Source organism: Physeter macrocephalus, chromosome 9 (genome assembly GCF_002837175.3).
Source record: "Physeter macrocephalus isolate SW-GA chromosome 9, ASM283717v5, whole genome shotgun sequence".
In the NCBI taxonomy this organism is placed as follows: domain Eukaryota; kingdom Metazoa; phylum Chordata; class Mammalia; order Artiodactyla; family Physeteridae; genus Physeter; species Physeter macrocephalus.
Window position 1 is genome coordinate 101,732,795 of NC_041222.1, and position 15,717 is coordinate 101,748,511.

At 41.0% G+C, this 15,717-nt stretch overlaps 1 protein-coding gene across 3 annotated transcripts in view; it reads right to left on the minus strand.

The window, feature by feature from the left end:
• Nucleotides 1-6,247: 6,247 nt before the first annotated feature.
• The window catches only part of CEP44 (centrosomal protein 44), a 33,890-nt gene continuing 24,420 nt past the window's right edge, over nt 6,248-15,717 (minus strand). The window contains exon 13 of one of the 3 annotated variants that reach the window (XM_028494247.2): nt 6,248-6,634. In XM_028494247.2, coding sequence (XP_028350048.1) covers nt 6,464-6,634 — 171 coding nt within the window. In that variant the 3' untranslated portion in view covers nt 6,248-6,463. The remainder of the gene's footprint in view (nt 6,635-15,717) is intronic. The other 2 variants (XM_028494246.2, XM_028494251.1) reach the window with 2 other exon arrangements.

The window sequence follows — 15,717 nt, forward strand, 5'->3', positions numbered from 1 at the left end:
CGGGAGAGGCCACAGCAGTGAGAGGCCCGCGTACCGCAAAAAAAAAAAAAAAAGGCCAGATAATATAGTTATTCTGATCCTGTTTGCTGAATAGTTGCCTGAAATTAGATTTTGAGCTGGACGTCTTTCTATCAAAACGAACCATAATTTTAGCAGTTGTTATAATAGGCATATATTTTAACACATATATATCTACTTCTATGCAAAAAAGAAAAATATGACAGATGCTTCTCACAAGCCCACGCTTCCTTCACCACCACCACCCCCCTTACCCCACCATCTGCGTGTGCACACGTGTCTGAACACGTCTTTCCTGTCCTAAGGCACCTTTGAGAATCAACAGTTTTTGTCAGAAAAGGAGTCAGACAAAAGAGATAGACGGAATCAGGGCTATAGACCCACGAGATTTTTTACGTAGTTAAATCTGATGTGTGCACAGGAATGAGGTATAAAGTGAATTTTGTGTCTTCTAGGATTTGTCCAATGAGGATAAAAACTCGGTAATGTTCCTTAGTCCTAGCTGCCACATTCAGTAATTGACCGCCTAATCTATTATTACTTCTTTTTTTTTTAACATCTTTATTGGAGTATAATTGCTTTACAATGGTGTGCTTGTTTCTGCTTTATAACAAAGTGAATCAGCTATACATATACATATATCCCCATATCCCCTCCCTCTTGCCTCTCCCTCCCACCCTCCCTATCCCACCCCTCTAGGTGGTCACAAAGCACAGAGCTGATCTCTCTGTGCTACGCGGCTGCTTCCCATTAGCTATGTATTTTACATTTGGTTGTATATATAAGTCCATGCCACTCTCTCACTTCGTCCTATTATCACTTCTTAAACATATTTTATACACACATTTAAACAGACTCTAAGTCTAAAGCAAATACCTCTAGAGCAGCAACTATTTTTTTTTACGTTATTTTGTGTTTTATGGTGTGTAAGAACCCATCGTTTCTTATACAGCATGAATGCATTTTTTGTGTTAGTATCTGTATATTAAGAGGACTATTGATATTTCAGTAGGTTATATTTGAAAATACATACTGTAAAGGCACAAGAATGTGGATACTAAATACAGGGTCAGTGGGTTTCCTTTTCTGCTTGCCTTGTGTCTCTAGGTCTGGCGTGACTCCAGATTCTCAGATTTGAAAGAAGTCAAACTTTGGAGATTCTGAGATCATACAGCAGGCTTTAGGTTCGGGACATCCTCCAATACCTGTGTGTGCTTCCCTCCTCCAGCACTCCTGGGGGTACCAACTTCTTTGAAAAAAACATCCTGGGGAGGCATGCTCTTTAGCCAAAAGTCCTGAACTCTATGAGATCATAATCATAATTTCATACAGAAATTTTGGAAGACGTCAATAAAGTTTGGCAATGTGCTGTGGGCATATGTGCTTGTTAGAGAAAACATGTAGTGACTGTGAAGACTTGATGACAATTCTGGATCCTTTCCTTTGAAGCATCTGTTTTCATTTACATTCAGTTGTTCATCTGTTATTCATTCAGGAAGAGTTTTAGTAGCTTAGACATATATAAGCAGTTGAATAGTTGAATCTATATGGAAAGCGAATAATACACTCAATGATGAGAAAAGGTTAACACAGAGTTTATTATATATGTGTGTGTATACAAATATATATATTTGGCAATTTCCCCTTTTATTTGTAGCCTTATCACTTGTATTGGTACTAGAACTTATTATGAATGATAATGCTGTTAGTTGCTGAGGCAAGTGGCCATTCAGATCTCTGATTCTCAACCTAGAGTTCTTATGTTCTTAAGATGTGCAGTTCTGTGCCATGGAATAAACGTGGGTTTCTATCCTGGAGCATTAGATAAGCCCTCTCTTATGTAAGGCATTATTTTTATGTGAAGGCAAGTAAGATTACTTTATTAAGTAAAATGCAAAATCCGTTTATTTATTTATTTATTTATTTATGGCCGCGTTGGGTCTTTGTTGCTGAGTGCGGGCTTTCCTCTAGTTGCGGCGAGCAGGGGCTACTCTTCGTTGCGGTGCGCGGGCTTCTCATTGCGGTGGCTTCTCTTGTTGCGGAGCATGGGCTCTAGGAGCGCAGGCTTCAGTAGCTGTGGCGCACGGGCTTAGTCGCTCCGTGGCATGTGAGATCTTCCCGGACCAGGGCTCGAACCCGTGTCCCCTGCATTGGCAGGTGGATTCTTAACCACTGAGCCACCAGGGAAGTCCCCAAAATTCGTTTTTAAATAAAACACTTGGACCACTTCAAGCTCTACCCTTAGACTTCTAAGGCTACACTTCTCATTCACACATTCTTAAACAGAACACCAAAGGCACAAGACATGAAAGAAAATAATTGGTAAATTAGACTTCATTAAAATGAAAAACGTTTGCTCTTTTAAAAAAAAAAAATCGCCATTAAGAAAATAAAGGAAAGCCAAAAACTGGGAGAAAGTATACATGACACATATGTCAGAAGAAAAACTTGTATCCAGAATATAGAAAGAACTCTTACAATTTAATAACAAGAAGACAAACAACTCAAAAAATGCCAAACTGTTTCCCAAAGTGGTGTACAGAGCCCCCCTGCAGTGTATGACAGTCAAGTTACTTACTAACTTGTGTGACCTTTGGCAAGTCACGACACAGCTCTCAGACTCAGAAACAGCAGTAGAACGCAAAAATAGTCACAGTGAAGCTCCTTCCAAGACGTGGAGTCTTTTTCCCCAAACTTTGAAACCTGGCAGGCTTTGTGACTTGCGTTAACCAACAGAATGCACTAGAAATGAGGCTGAGCTAGTTCCAAGCCTGGGCCCTAGGAGGTCTTGGCGTTTCCACTCTGCAGCTTTGAGAATCTGGAGGGCATCCCATGAACAAGCCTGGGTGTCTAGGCTAGAGAAGAGCCCTGTTGTCTCAGCTAAGGCCCTTCTAGACTAGGAAGTCTCAAAGTGACTTGTGATCACAAGTTCACAGCTCTGCCAGATCACCTAGACCAGGTCAAGACCAAGAATCAGCCAGCGAAGCCCTGCCTAAATCACTATCCACAGTATCACATTCAGGGTTGATAGTTTCAGCCGATAATTTTGGAGGGAGTTTGTTAATCACAACAGATAATTGATAGAGATAGCTCACCAGTGAAATGGGATAACGCAAGTTATCTACCTAATAGGACTATTGGGAGATTTATTTATTTTTATTAATGAATTTTTTTATTGGAGTTTAGTTGATTTACAATGTTGTGTTGGTATCTACTGTACAGCAAAGTGCGTCAGTTATACATACACATCTATCTACTTTTTTATTTTTATTTTATTTTATTTTTTTTTGTGGTACGCGGGCCTCTCACTGTCGTGGCCTCTCCCGTTGCGGAGCACAGGCTCCGGACGCGCAGGCTCAGCGGCCACGGCTCACGGGCCCAGCCGCTCCACGGCACGTGGGATCTTCCCGGCCCGGCGCACGAACCCGTGTCCCGGCCCAGCCGCTCCACGGCACGTGGGATCTTCCCGGACCGGGGCACGAACCCGTGTCCCACTGCATCGGCAGGCAGACTCTCAACCAATGCACCACCAGGGAAGCCCTATCCACTTTTTTAGATTCTATTCCCATACAGGTCATTACAGAGTAGTGAGTAGAGTTCCCCACGCTATACAGTAAGTCCTTATTAGTTATCTAGTCTTGGGAGATTTAATGAGATAATATATATAATCCACTCTGGCCGGTCGGAGTGAGTGAGTACTCAGATAGGTTAGCCATGATTAGAGTTACTGTTATTATCATAATCTTTAGCTTGAGGCAGAGGGGACTTTTTCAAAAGTCTGACACTTCATGTGGCTGTTATTTCATAGCCTATGAAACTTCCCACTTTGAAAAAATATTTACATCATGAGCTACAGTGTAGCCCTCCTACTACACTGGCTGAAAATTACCCTTCCTGACAAGAAAGGTGGAGGCGCTTGTCCAGACCACGGCTGTTAATGCAAATATGTTGCTGGTTCAGAGAGGAAGAAACTTGATGGTTCTTCTGCCTACTAATCTATCAGCTCCTGTTCTTCTATCAAATTACGTGAGCTTTTTGTCTTGTGTGGCATCCCACTGGACCGATTAGGTGTAAGGGAGGGAGAAAGGAGAGCGTCCAAATGCTATCAAAGAGACAGAGGTTCCAAGAGGACCACACAGAGCAACTTGAGGACAATAATCTCATCGGCCGTTGCTTTGACATTAGCTGGGACGCTGAGCTCCATTCCGTGAATATTACCACAAATGACGACGCTCATCGGAACGTAAGATTTAGGGTTTTGTTCCAACACGTGTTGTCTTCGTGTTCCCAAGCCCCCAAGTATAAAAGATGTAAATATTTCTAAAAAATATATTCTAAAAAATATTCCTAAACCTACAGAGGCTGATCAAACACTAATCCTTTTCAATCTTCCCTTTAACTCTTTGGCATAATTTTCAAAATTTTTACAAAATCTTTCTCAGAAGTATATTAACTGTTACGCTAACAAGTGCTAATGTAGTTCCTGTCTTTCCCCGAAAGGACTATAAAACTGCAAGGCTTTTAGGATTTAAAGCATGGATAGAAATACTCAATCCAGGTGTTTCTAAATCACCTTCCACAACCTCAAACAATGCTGTACTTGAATAGCTCTGGCAAAATGTCTTAGAGCGTCGTCTGTGTTACGTAACATCAAGTTATGTTACATCCAGAATAAATGCATAAAATAGAGCAAAGCCTGCTGACATATTTATTTTCAGCACACTCTGTCATATGAATTTTATAATCATATTTGGAAATCCAGCTGTAAAGGTATGTGTTCTAGATAAATGGCTATTGGGCATTTGACAAGGCCACAAAATTGAACTGTACATAATAAAGAAAAATTCTAAACCAATGTTGGAGCAATTCATCCTTTCAAGTTAAAATCTTCAATTAATCACCTAATTTCTGTCAATATCAATATAACGATCCTTTTTATGCCTATTAATAATAAAAAAAGATTACAACATTTTTCTGAAATCTCCCTAAAAGTGATTTCTGGCTTTTAAAAATCTTGTCTTATCTAAAGTGTTTCTATAAATATAAATGTCCTCTGTGCCCAGTGTAATCAATTTTCCACTTTCGGTAAATTCCAGAGAACTCTGCCCTCTGCAGGAAGCGTTGGCTCGACATCTTGGTGGACTGCTTGTTTCTATTAGCGACTGTGTTCTTTAGAGAGGAACGTCTCCATGTGTGCTAGACTTCAGTTCCAGGAAGGCAACAGCTTCAAGCCTAGGCATTATTTCTCTCCAATTAGGAACAAACTTGTGTTTATTACCCCCAAAATACATTGCTTGAGCTGGAATTTATGGATCTGCATAACTGGAAGAATTTTTTTTTTTTTAGGCTGAGGCACTCTCTGATGGCAGCTCTATGCTTTGAGCAAACATCTGAACAAGAACTCCAAGTGGTCGTGATTAACGCGTACGTCGCGGGAGATCCTTGGCCGTTCAAATGTGAAGCACATAAAATCTCTGCCACTTTGAAACCCAAGACTGCTTGGGGAGATATTTGCTGTTTTAAAAATGGTCATAAAAATGAAAGTGAATTTTATCTGATGAAAATGATGTGAAAAAAATTATACGTTAGCTATTTGAGGAGTCAGAAAAGGGGCTGAACGGAACCAAGGCCTATTACATGTGGTCTCTGGAAATGTGTTTACAAGATGCGGTTTATGCAATTAACAGAATGAATCGAGCGTTGCCAATGCTGCAGACTCACCCAATGAGCAGATGTTACCCCCATTATTTTCCCTTCTTTCCTTTGCCCCCGCTTTCTCCTGCTCCACTGAAACCAGCGAGGTGGTGCAGCTTAGAACATATAATCAACCCAGGAGCAGGGATCTTAGATACAGGAACTCAACTGTCTTCTCCTTGTTGCCCCAGTTTATGTGAACACTGTGCCCTTAGGCTACCAACCCCACAGAAAGCTGTCCTCTTTGCCCTGCCCAGCTCTTTTCCTAGTTTTCACTGTTGAGCTTCGTCTTAATTCCCACCTCCTCAGCCCATGTTTGTCCCTTTCACTATTCTGGGTACATAACACTTTACCTCTTCGTGGACTTCTTCGGTGATGGGAGGAAAGTAGGGATGGGCTACCTTGGCAACATCTGAATATTTCTCTAGTGATCTTGCACTAATTTTGTGGGGTTTTTTTCTAAAGTCAAGGAAAATATTTAAGTGAACGAAGCAGGTCTTCTATTTTCAGAAAGCATGTATTTTTCTGCCCTCTATAACCCCCATTTACCATGACAAAGGGATGTGAACCTTCTAAACCCACACGAAGAGTATGGGCGAGGGGCCGTCGGCAGAGGTTTTCACAAACCGCTGGGAAATGGAAATCAGATGGACAAGTGCGATGAAGCAGGAAAGAAAAGCTGTGGATGGAGATCCACCCAGTGAGAGAGCTGCAGCTGAAGAGGAACTCTGAGTTTCGTGGAGGAACTCCACTAAAACGTCCGCGTGCAGCAAGGAAAGGGGGACATGGGATCCCAGAAATGAAGACGGAACCCAGGAGAGGGGCCCAGGAGAGTCCAGGATGAATGCGATGGAGCAGGCCTCGGGCGCAGCTGGCCCAGGTGGGAACAAGAGGATGGGACACTCCACCACGCGGGAAGGTTCTAGGAAGACAACACAACATGATAGATTACAATAGTATATAAGCAGATTAGTAGGATGGGTACGTAGGAGTTAACGTGCTAGTTCTTCCTCTTCCGTGACAGGTGGTCCAGAGACAATGCCTAAAATAGACCAGATTTTACAAACTAACCATATTATTTAGAAATACACAGTTAGACACCGTAGAAACAGTTAAAATGGTCAAGCTTTTTTCCTCTGGGGAGTGGGACTCAGGTGAAGAGCTGTGGGGATAAGAAACCTCAGCAATTGTCTTAATCTAACAACAAAAAATTAGTAATAAATACAAGGATGAAATAATGTAGTTACAAATTAGTAGAGATTTACAAAGTGACTATATTCAATTGTGGCAAGTGTATACTTAAAGACTCCTGTAGAAGATATAACTTTTGTGGACATAAAGTCAGAAATAGATACCAATTACCTTAATCACTGCATACTTTAAAAACATATCCTAAGGAAATAATACATATCATCAAAGATTTACACGTAGGAATGTTTATCATTGCGCTTTTTATATTTAGGAATTTTATAAACCAGTAAAATGCACAATAGAGAAATTATTTAAAAGATTATGGTGTTATGCCTGGCATATTGAAGAAGGTCAAATGATTATTAAACTTCTAGGAGAGAATAGTGTGTAGCTCTCAAAATCCAGATTTTGCACTCGGAAACGTATATAATGACATGGAAAATGCTCGTGAGTTCCGTGAAAAAATTTAAATTATGTCTAAAATATAATCTCCATTTTTTTAATAACCCACACAACCCACTTAAATGTGCACGTAGATTGAAAAATAAAAAAGATAACATCAAACTATTAACAAAGTTTATTTCTGGGTGCAATGTGCTCTTTGTACTTTAAAAAAATTTCAAAATGAAAATAAAATGAACATGTGTTACTTTGAATATGTTAAAAAGGGAGAGTGGTATGTATTCAGAATAAAACCATAAAAGATTGTATATTCTTACATAGTCATTTTAATAGGAAGTATGAAAGTTGAAACTATAATAATATTCTTATCTAAAAAATTTGAGTTTACATATTCTTTTTGACCTCAGGGTAAAGGATGTTATTTGGAACTCCTCCAAACTCATCTTTTAAAATTTAACAAGACAGTTCAGTAGTCTATTTTTACCATAAATCTATCTGGAGCAAGAATGTTGATAACCTGAAGGTTAACATATATTCATTAGCATTTGTTTTCACTAAATCGGAGAACAACATAATCCAAACAGTCTTATCCTTTTTCAGAACCTAAAAAAAAAAAGTCATGGGACTACCTTTTGAACTTTTTCCCTTCAGTTTCTCATAACAGCCTTAGTTCCCATGAGTAAAGAACACTCTTAAAGCTATAAAGTGTGAGAACATTATCCTGGAAGCAAAACGTTATTGCTAAACTACCAAATATATTTTAACACTGACTACTTTATAACTTTTATGACTTTGAAGATACACCAAAAACAATGAAAAAACACATGTCTCCTTTAACTTTAGCTTTTACAACTTAAAAATCAACTAAAACTGTCCTAAGAGGGGAAGAGGTAGCGACTTTTCTGAAAAGTCTTATGACCAGCTCTTGTTAAAATGTAATTTTTGTGTGTTTGAGCAAAGTGATTTCCTGGGTATTTTCCTACTCATCCTGATTCACTTTGCTAATAAAACGGGAAAGTGTAGTTGCCATTACTCTTTACATCCTAACCTTAAATGCTAATGGTTCACTGTAAATTTTTCTATATAACTTCAGATCTTAAAAGCCATTTTAATTTTTTTGTTGTTCTTAAATGATGGTGTGGACCTGGAAAGTTAAGAACAATTGATACCTCCTATGTAGAATTTAATTAGCTTGAGTTGTAGAATAATATCTTTTCATGTGTCAAAGTATTACAGTTAAAGAACCATGTGTATCAAATAGTTACGGGACTACTGTCAACAACCTCTGGTGACTATCATCTATCCGAGACAGAAACATCCCTTCTTTCTCCTTTCTGTCCCCTCTTCATCTCCGATGCTCTTTCTTTACCTTGAGCCTCGTTTCTCTCCTGGACCCTATGAGGTTCCCTAGCCAGTACCCCTCCCTCCAGCTTTGTCCTCTTCTACTTCCCCCTCTAAAACACCACCAGGGTAATCTTCATAAAACGGAATTCTGGTCCCCATGGCTTCCCAGTGTTTCACAAGGTAAAGCTCCTTAGGATGATATACAAGATTCTACCTCTTCAGCCTCAATTCTCACCAATGGTTACTGACCATTTTTGTTGGCAATTTCATGCAATGTTATTATAAACACTATGAATATTCTTGGGTTTTTTTAAACATTTATTTTGATGTGGACCATTTTTAAAGGCTTTATTGAATTTGTTACAATATTGCTTCTATTTTATGTTTTGGTTTTTTTTTTTTTTTTTTTTTTGGCTCCGAGGCATGTGAGATCTTAGCTCCGTGACCAGGGATCGAACCCGCACCCTTTCCATCGGAAGGCGAAGTCTTAACCACTGGACCGTGGGGGAAGTCCCTATCAATACTTGTGAGGGAATTTATCTAAGTGTGGCGTTGCTACTTCTTAGGACATGCACACCTTACCAGATTTTTGCCAAATTATTTGCAAAGTCGTTGTACCGACTGCACGCCAGTAAGAAGTATTTAAGACTTCCTGTTGACTACAACTCTAACAAAACGTAATATTGACTGTTAAAATTTTGCACATCTAGTGGGTATCTCAACTGTATATTTTCATTGTATATTGCTTACTCAGGATGCCTTTTCTCAGTAACTCATTATCTTTTGTATTCTTTCTATTGGATTATTTATTTATAGATGTTCTTTTTATGTTCTGAATACTAACTTGTTGGTTATTCCTATTGAAAAAAAATTCTGCTTCGTCTTCTCACATTTTCTTTTGATGGACTGAAATATTTTTTAAGGGATTCTCAAATTTTTATTTCAGTGATGAAATCACATGGGAATAAATCATATAAAAGTAAACTGTACAAATGGAGAGTGAGGCATCAGCTGGGAGTCATGGGGGATGAGTGCTCAGAGCCCCTGGGGTTCCTCTTAGAACTTCCATGCTTCCTACGGAAGCCCTCCAGTAAGTTCTGGAACCTCCAAAAGTTCCGTGGTGCCAAGTTTGAGGACCAGAGCCCTGGGCCAAACTTCCCTGCACAGGGGGAGAAACCAAGCTTAGAGGTTGCCCCCAAGAACCCTGGTGGTGGCCCCCTCCACCACTGCTATCAGCAAGGAGAGGATGGGGAAGTATTCTGGAGTGGCAGGGTGCTTGGATGGTGGCCTCGGTCTCAGAGGACTTGCTCTCCTTCTCCAGCATGGCCACTCCAGTTGCTTGGCTCCCAGATGTGCAAATCGAGGGTTTCAGCCAGTACCACCCCAGAGCTGACCTTGCACCCTTGGCATCCAGGTGGCCAGCTCGCCTTTGCAATCTCATTGGCTCCACTGTGGACATTTTAAGCGACATCAAAGAAGAAATATGAGCACAGGAACCATTTACTTCATGTGCTCTGCTGGGGAAGATCAGGGCTCACAGAGTGGGTGGTGGGGCTAAGGACAAAGTAGACAATATAGATGTGAAATGGCCGTTCTCCATGACTGGCAGTTTGATCTCTCGCCGGTTGAGGTGGAAGAGGCTTTTCAGGTTGCAGGTGCATCTCCAGTTGGTATAAAGCAGCTGAACAGCTCCCTGGGGGCGGAGGTCTGGCTTAGACAGTCAGGCCAGAACCATCAGCACTAACTCACGCCTCTTTGAACTCATCCTGTGTTTTGTCCACATGACCATCGAAATCATCTTCTGAGACACACAAAGGATGCTGGTTTTGGAGCCGTTAAACCCCTCTAATATTGACAACATTTCCTCAGACAGGTCTAGACAGTTGTTCCTCAGCATACATACCTGGGCTTTGTGGGCAGACGTCCTGTGGGATGGTGGGGGGTGGAGGGGAGGCGGTGAGGCAGTCACGAGCCCCAGCTGCATCTCCTTCACACACACCGTGGCTGCCCACGCTGGCCTGAGCCCCAGTGTCCGATTCTCATCCCCTTCTGGACTGGAATGGCTGCACGGCCACAGCTGTTTCCTCCTCCTTCTTGGTGAGATTTCTGGGCTCTGCCATGTCTACGTTTCCCTTTACCCATGACACCAATGAGCCAGTAAATGCCCTTTCCTGCTTAAGCCGGTTCAAGTTAAGCCATATGTGCAGGAGATGCAGGATGCTGGGGCTGCTCTCCAAGCACCTTCCAGCGGACGTATTCGCAGGGAGGGCTACCTTCTGTGTGAACAGCCAACCCTTCAGGAAGCCACCATCTTTCTAGCCAGTAATCCAAGTACGGTATGCCGAATTTATGTTTTCTTTCATGGCTTGTGCATTTTGAGTTGACAAATATTTCCCCAAAGATCATCGCCTTTACCAGCGTTCCCCCAGTGTTCGTATGCGTATTTTTTAATGCAGATTTAGCTCATGGGTGATGCTGGTGCTGCGGCTCACAGACCTCACTTCCATTTCTATTTCCATATTTATGTCTTTAACCTACCTGTAAATGATTGAGTGGTGTAAAATAAGGCTCTAAGTTAATCCACCGCCCCCCCCCCACCGCCCGTTGACAGCCAGGTATTCCTAGAACTATTTACTGACTAATCCATCCTTTTCCCACTAGTCAGCAATGCAGTATTTGTCATACTCCTTATTCTATGTAGAGTCCAGTAGGAGGCTCTCTACTCTGCTCCAATAGCCTATTTGTCTGCCCTGCACTATTGCAACTGCTTGACAATTGTAATCACTGTTATAGTACTACAGTTTTATAATAATTTCATATATCTTATAGGAAACCTCTTTAAAAAATAAAGGAATGTTTAAAGCAAAAATAATGACAATGTTTTGTGGAGCCATAACATACGTAGAAGTAAAATGCTTAACAAAAAAGGCTTGAGGGGGAATAGGAAATATAATGTTACAATGCTCGTATACTATACTTGAAGTGGTATAATATTACTTGAAGGTAGCCCGTGGTAAGTTAAAGATGTATATTGCAAACCTGTAGCAACCACCCACGTTATAAATATAAGATATATTGTACTTAATAAGCCAAGAAAGAGTTAAAATAGAAATACAAAAAATACTCAACTAATGCAAAATAATGCGTAAAAAGAGGTTAAAAAAAGAACTAAGGCCAAACAGGAAAAAGGAAAACAAATAAGATGTAGATTGAAACCCAACCATGTCCATAATCAAATTAAATGTAAATGATCTAAACATTCCAGAGATTTTCAGATAGGATGAAAGAGCAAGGCTGAAGTATATATTATCTTCAGGCAACCCACTTCAAATACAGACACAGATATATTAAAAGTAAAAAGATCGGGAGTAATACCATAATAATACTTCCTGAAAGAAAGCTGGAGTGGCTATATTAACATCAGACAAAGTAGATTTCAGAAGAGAGAAATTATTTGAGATAACGAGGGCCATTTCATAATGTTAAAGGAGTCAATTTATCATGAGGAAATAATAGTCCAAAATGTTTATGCATCTAATAACAGATTGAAAATACATGACGGAACTCAAAAAAAAAAAATCAGAATTTTTTGTGGCCTCCAACTACAATCGTAGTTGGAAATTTCAACACCCCTCTTTCAACAACTAATAAGTTGATCGACTGGACGTTATTAAAATTTAAAATTTCTGCTCTTTAAAAGTACACAGTGAGGGAAATGAATGGGAAGTCAGAGAGTGGGAGAAAATCTTTGCAAAACATGTATTCAGCAAGGGACTCTTTCAACTCAATAGGAAGACAAACAACCCAGATCACAAAATAGGGGAGAGCACTGAACAAACCTTCACCAAAGCAGATATACAGATAGCAAATAAGGACGTGATGCTCAACATCCTAGAGAAACGTAAACTTACACCACCATGAGACGCCGTTATGCACTGTCACCTCCTATTCACTATTCACTGGGGAAGAGCAGAGTCCCACCGTAGGGTGATGGGGATGGCTGAACACAGGACAGGTGGGATCCCTGAACAGTTTATAAGTTACAGGTACTCACCCCCTGTGGGAGGACAATGCTGCAGGCCAAGCAGGGCCATGTGGGAGCTGCACTTGGGCACAGTGGCCAGCTGGGGACTGTAAGAAGCATGCTTTGCAGCATTATGAGGGTGAGGTGACCCCTGGTTGCTGCAGGAAGATGTGATTGGTTTCTTTGAATAACTCTGTGGCTGGCATGGAACTAAAAGCAGCCACTCAGGGACAAGCAGGAACTGTGCCGGCCCCTCTGATAAGGAGATCCGTCTGGCTAGAGAACCTTTTCCGCGGCAGCAGAATGGGGAGGGGAACTTGTGGTGAGGCCATGTGAGACCCTCCCAGTCTTACCAGGGGTCAAGGCAGCACGTAATGCTAAGCCTTAACTTTCCGTCTTTCACCACACACACCCACTCAGAGACTGACAAAACCAAGCGAGGGTGAGCATGCAGAGCAAGTGGAACTCTCAAATGACTGGTGGGAAAAGTAACAGGGCACAGCCGCTTTGGAAAACAGTGTAGCAGCAGCTCCTCGTAGAGTTAAACATAACCTATCACATGACCCAGCCATTCCATTGCTAGGTATTTAATATTTACCCAAGAGAAGCAAGAGTGTATGTTCAGACAGACTTGCATCCTAATGTCCACGGCAGCTTTCTTCATAACATTCCCAAACCAGAAATAACCCAACGTCCATCGACTGATGAGTCATAAAGAAATTGTGGTATTTCCACATAATGAAATATGGCTCAGCAATATAAAGGGATGAACTAATACAACGTGGGTGAATCTCAAAAGGAAGATACTGTAGAGATTACATTTACATGAAATTTTACAAATGGCAACCTTAAAATGACAGCATGTAAATCAGTGGTTGTTAAGGGGCCAGGGATGGAGGGGGAGGACTGGCTGCAGAGGGGCACGATCTAGATCTCGATTAAGGAGGTCATTCACATGAATGTGTGTATTTGCAAAAACTCAATGAATTATGCATGGAAACTGGCGAATTTATTGTATGTAAATTATTCCACAATAAGGCTGAGGGAAAAACAGGAGGAAAAAAACCTCAAGGCCTCGGGTTCCTACTGTCAGCAAACTACCTCAGGGCAGCTGCAAGCTTAATTACTTGGAATTCTGCTTCCTCTTCTTTTGGTCCTTAGGAATTTCTTTTAATTTCTTATGATAAGTATTTAGGGTATTTCCTCCAGAATATTTGATGATTTGTTGCAGGAGTTCTTAAAATTTTTTAATAGCCTATCTGCCGTATTGCTGCAAGCGAAAATCTCATTTTCTGTAAAAATTCGCTGGCTTTTAGTGCTTTAAATGAGACCTAGGTAGTTTTGTGCAAACTTTTAAAAACGTGGTAGTTTCTAAAAACTGCTCACCTTTTTTATTGGGAGAAACTCACTGTATTAAGGCTCAAAAATATTATTGCTTATAAAGTATGGGAAATTAAGTTAAAAGTTACCAGCTTAGAAACTAATGCTATGTATTTTTTTCCACATTTAAATATATTACCAGATAGAGCAATGTGATATAACATCTAAATAAAGAGTTGATATTAATGAAATTAATTTAGGATGTCGGATTTAGAAATCAATAAAAGTTGCCTCCAATTTCAAATTATATAAATACGGGGGGGAGCGGTTAGAGGGGGTCTTAAAGTGTTCATCTATCAAACCACAAAATGAATTGAGAATGTCCTATGCAGCAGGTGTTGTGCTGGGGATGGAGGACACATCAGTAAACAAAACTCACATCCCTTCTCACGTGAAACATAGCGGGGAGGAGAGACCCCATGCAGTAACTGCAAATAAGGGCTTTAATAATGTACAAATTGAAATGCAGGGAAATTACAGGGTGTTTTAACAGTATGTCATAGGGAGTCTAAAATATGTTGGGGAATTAGGGGATGTGACCGGAAGGAAGTTATGTTTGATCTGAAAGCCGCGGGATGAGGAGAAGTAAGCTAGACCTGGTGCAGAGGGCAGGAAAAAGAGAGGCCCCGGGGTAAGGAGCATTTCAGGTGGATGAAACAGAATGGATACGGTCGTGGAAAGCCCAGCACAGTATGTGAAGAGGGAAAGTAGAGGAGAACACACTGATTCAAGAAAGTTGCAAATTTGAGAAAAGAAAAATGAAATCACGAGACGCTTTCAACTTTTAAACACTCATTAAAGCCTTCAGCTGTGGTGTTTAGTTTTCTAGTTTGAACGTCAACAGACTACCACTTCACAGAATTTGAAATCACAAACGAGATCCTAGACTAGTAAGAGGACACGGTAAAGGTGATGAACGCCTAGTGGCTTGCACCTTCCTTTCCTCTCCTCTCCTCAGACCCGATCCATCTATTGAGACCGCTTCCTAAATATGTTTCTTAAATCTAGATCTGCATCTTGTTCCTCTCTCATTTTAACACTTCTCAAATTGGGCTGTACTTAATAATTTTTTTCTTTTTTTAAGCATTTCTAAGGGAATTCCCTGGCGTTCCAGCGGTTAGGACTCGGCCCTCTCAATGCCAGGGGCCCAGGTTCGATCACTGGTTGGGGAACTAAGATCCAGCAAGACACGCAGCGCGGCCGAAAAAAAAAAAATTCCTAAGACCATATATCACTGAATATAAATTTACGTGTAAAATATAGATCGCTAATAATCACTTTCCATGATTTCCAAAAGGTGACCCTGTGACATAATACTTTAAAGTTTCTACGTATGCAGAAGAAGATTGCCCACTACACTTTGGGCAACATAATTAAGGTAAAAAACTAGGAATTTCTCAGCATACATACAGATATTTCAGACAGAGGATACTGGTATGTCCCACACATGCTTAGTGAGGGACCACTGCTGATGAGACACCAAACATTAATTTGTACAAAGTTTACACCTAGGGCTTCCCTGGTGGCGCAGTGGTTGCGCGTCCGCCTGCCGATGCAGGGGAACCGGGTTCGCGCCCCGGTCCGGGAGGATCCCACGTGCCGCGGAGCGGCTGGGCCCGTGAGCCACGGCCGCTGAGCCTGCGCGTCCGGAGCCTGTGCTCCGC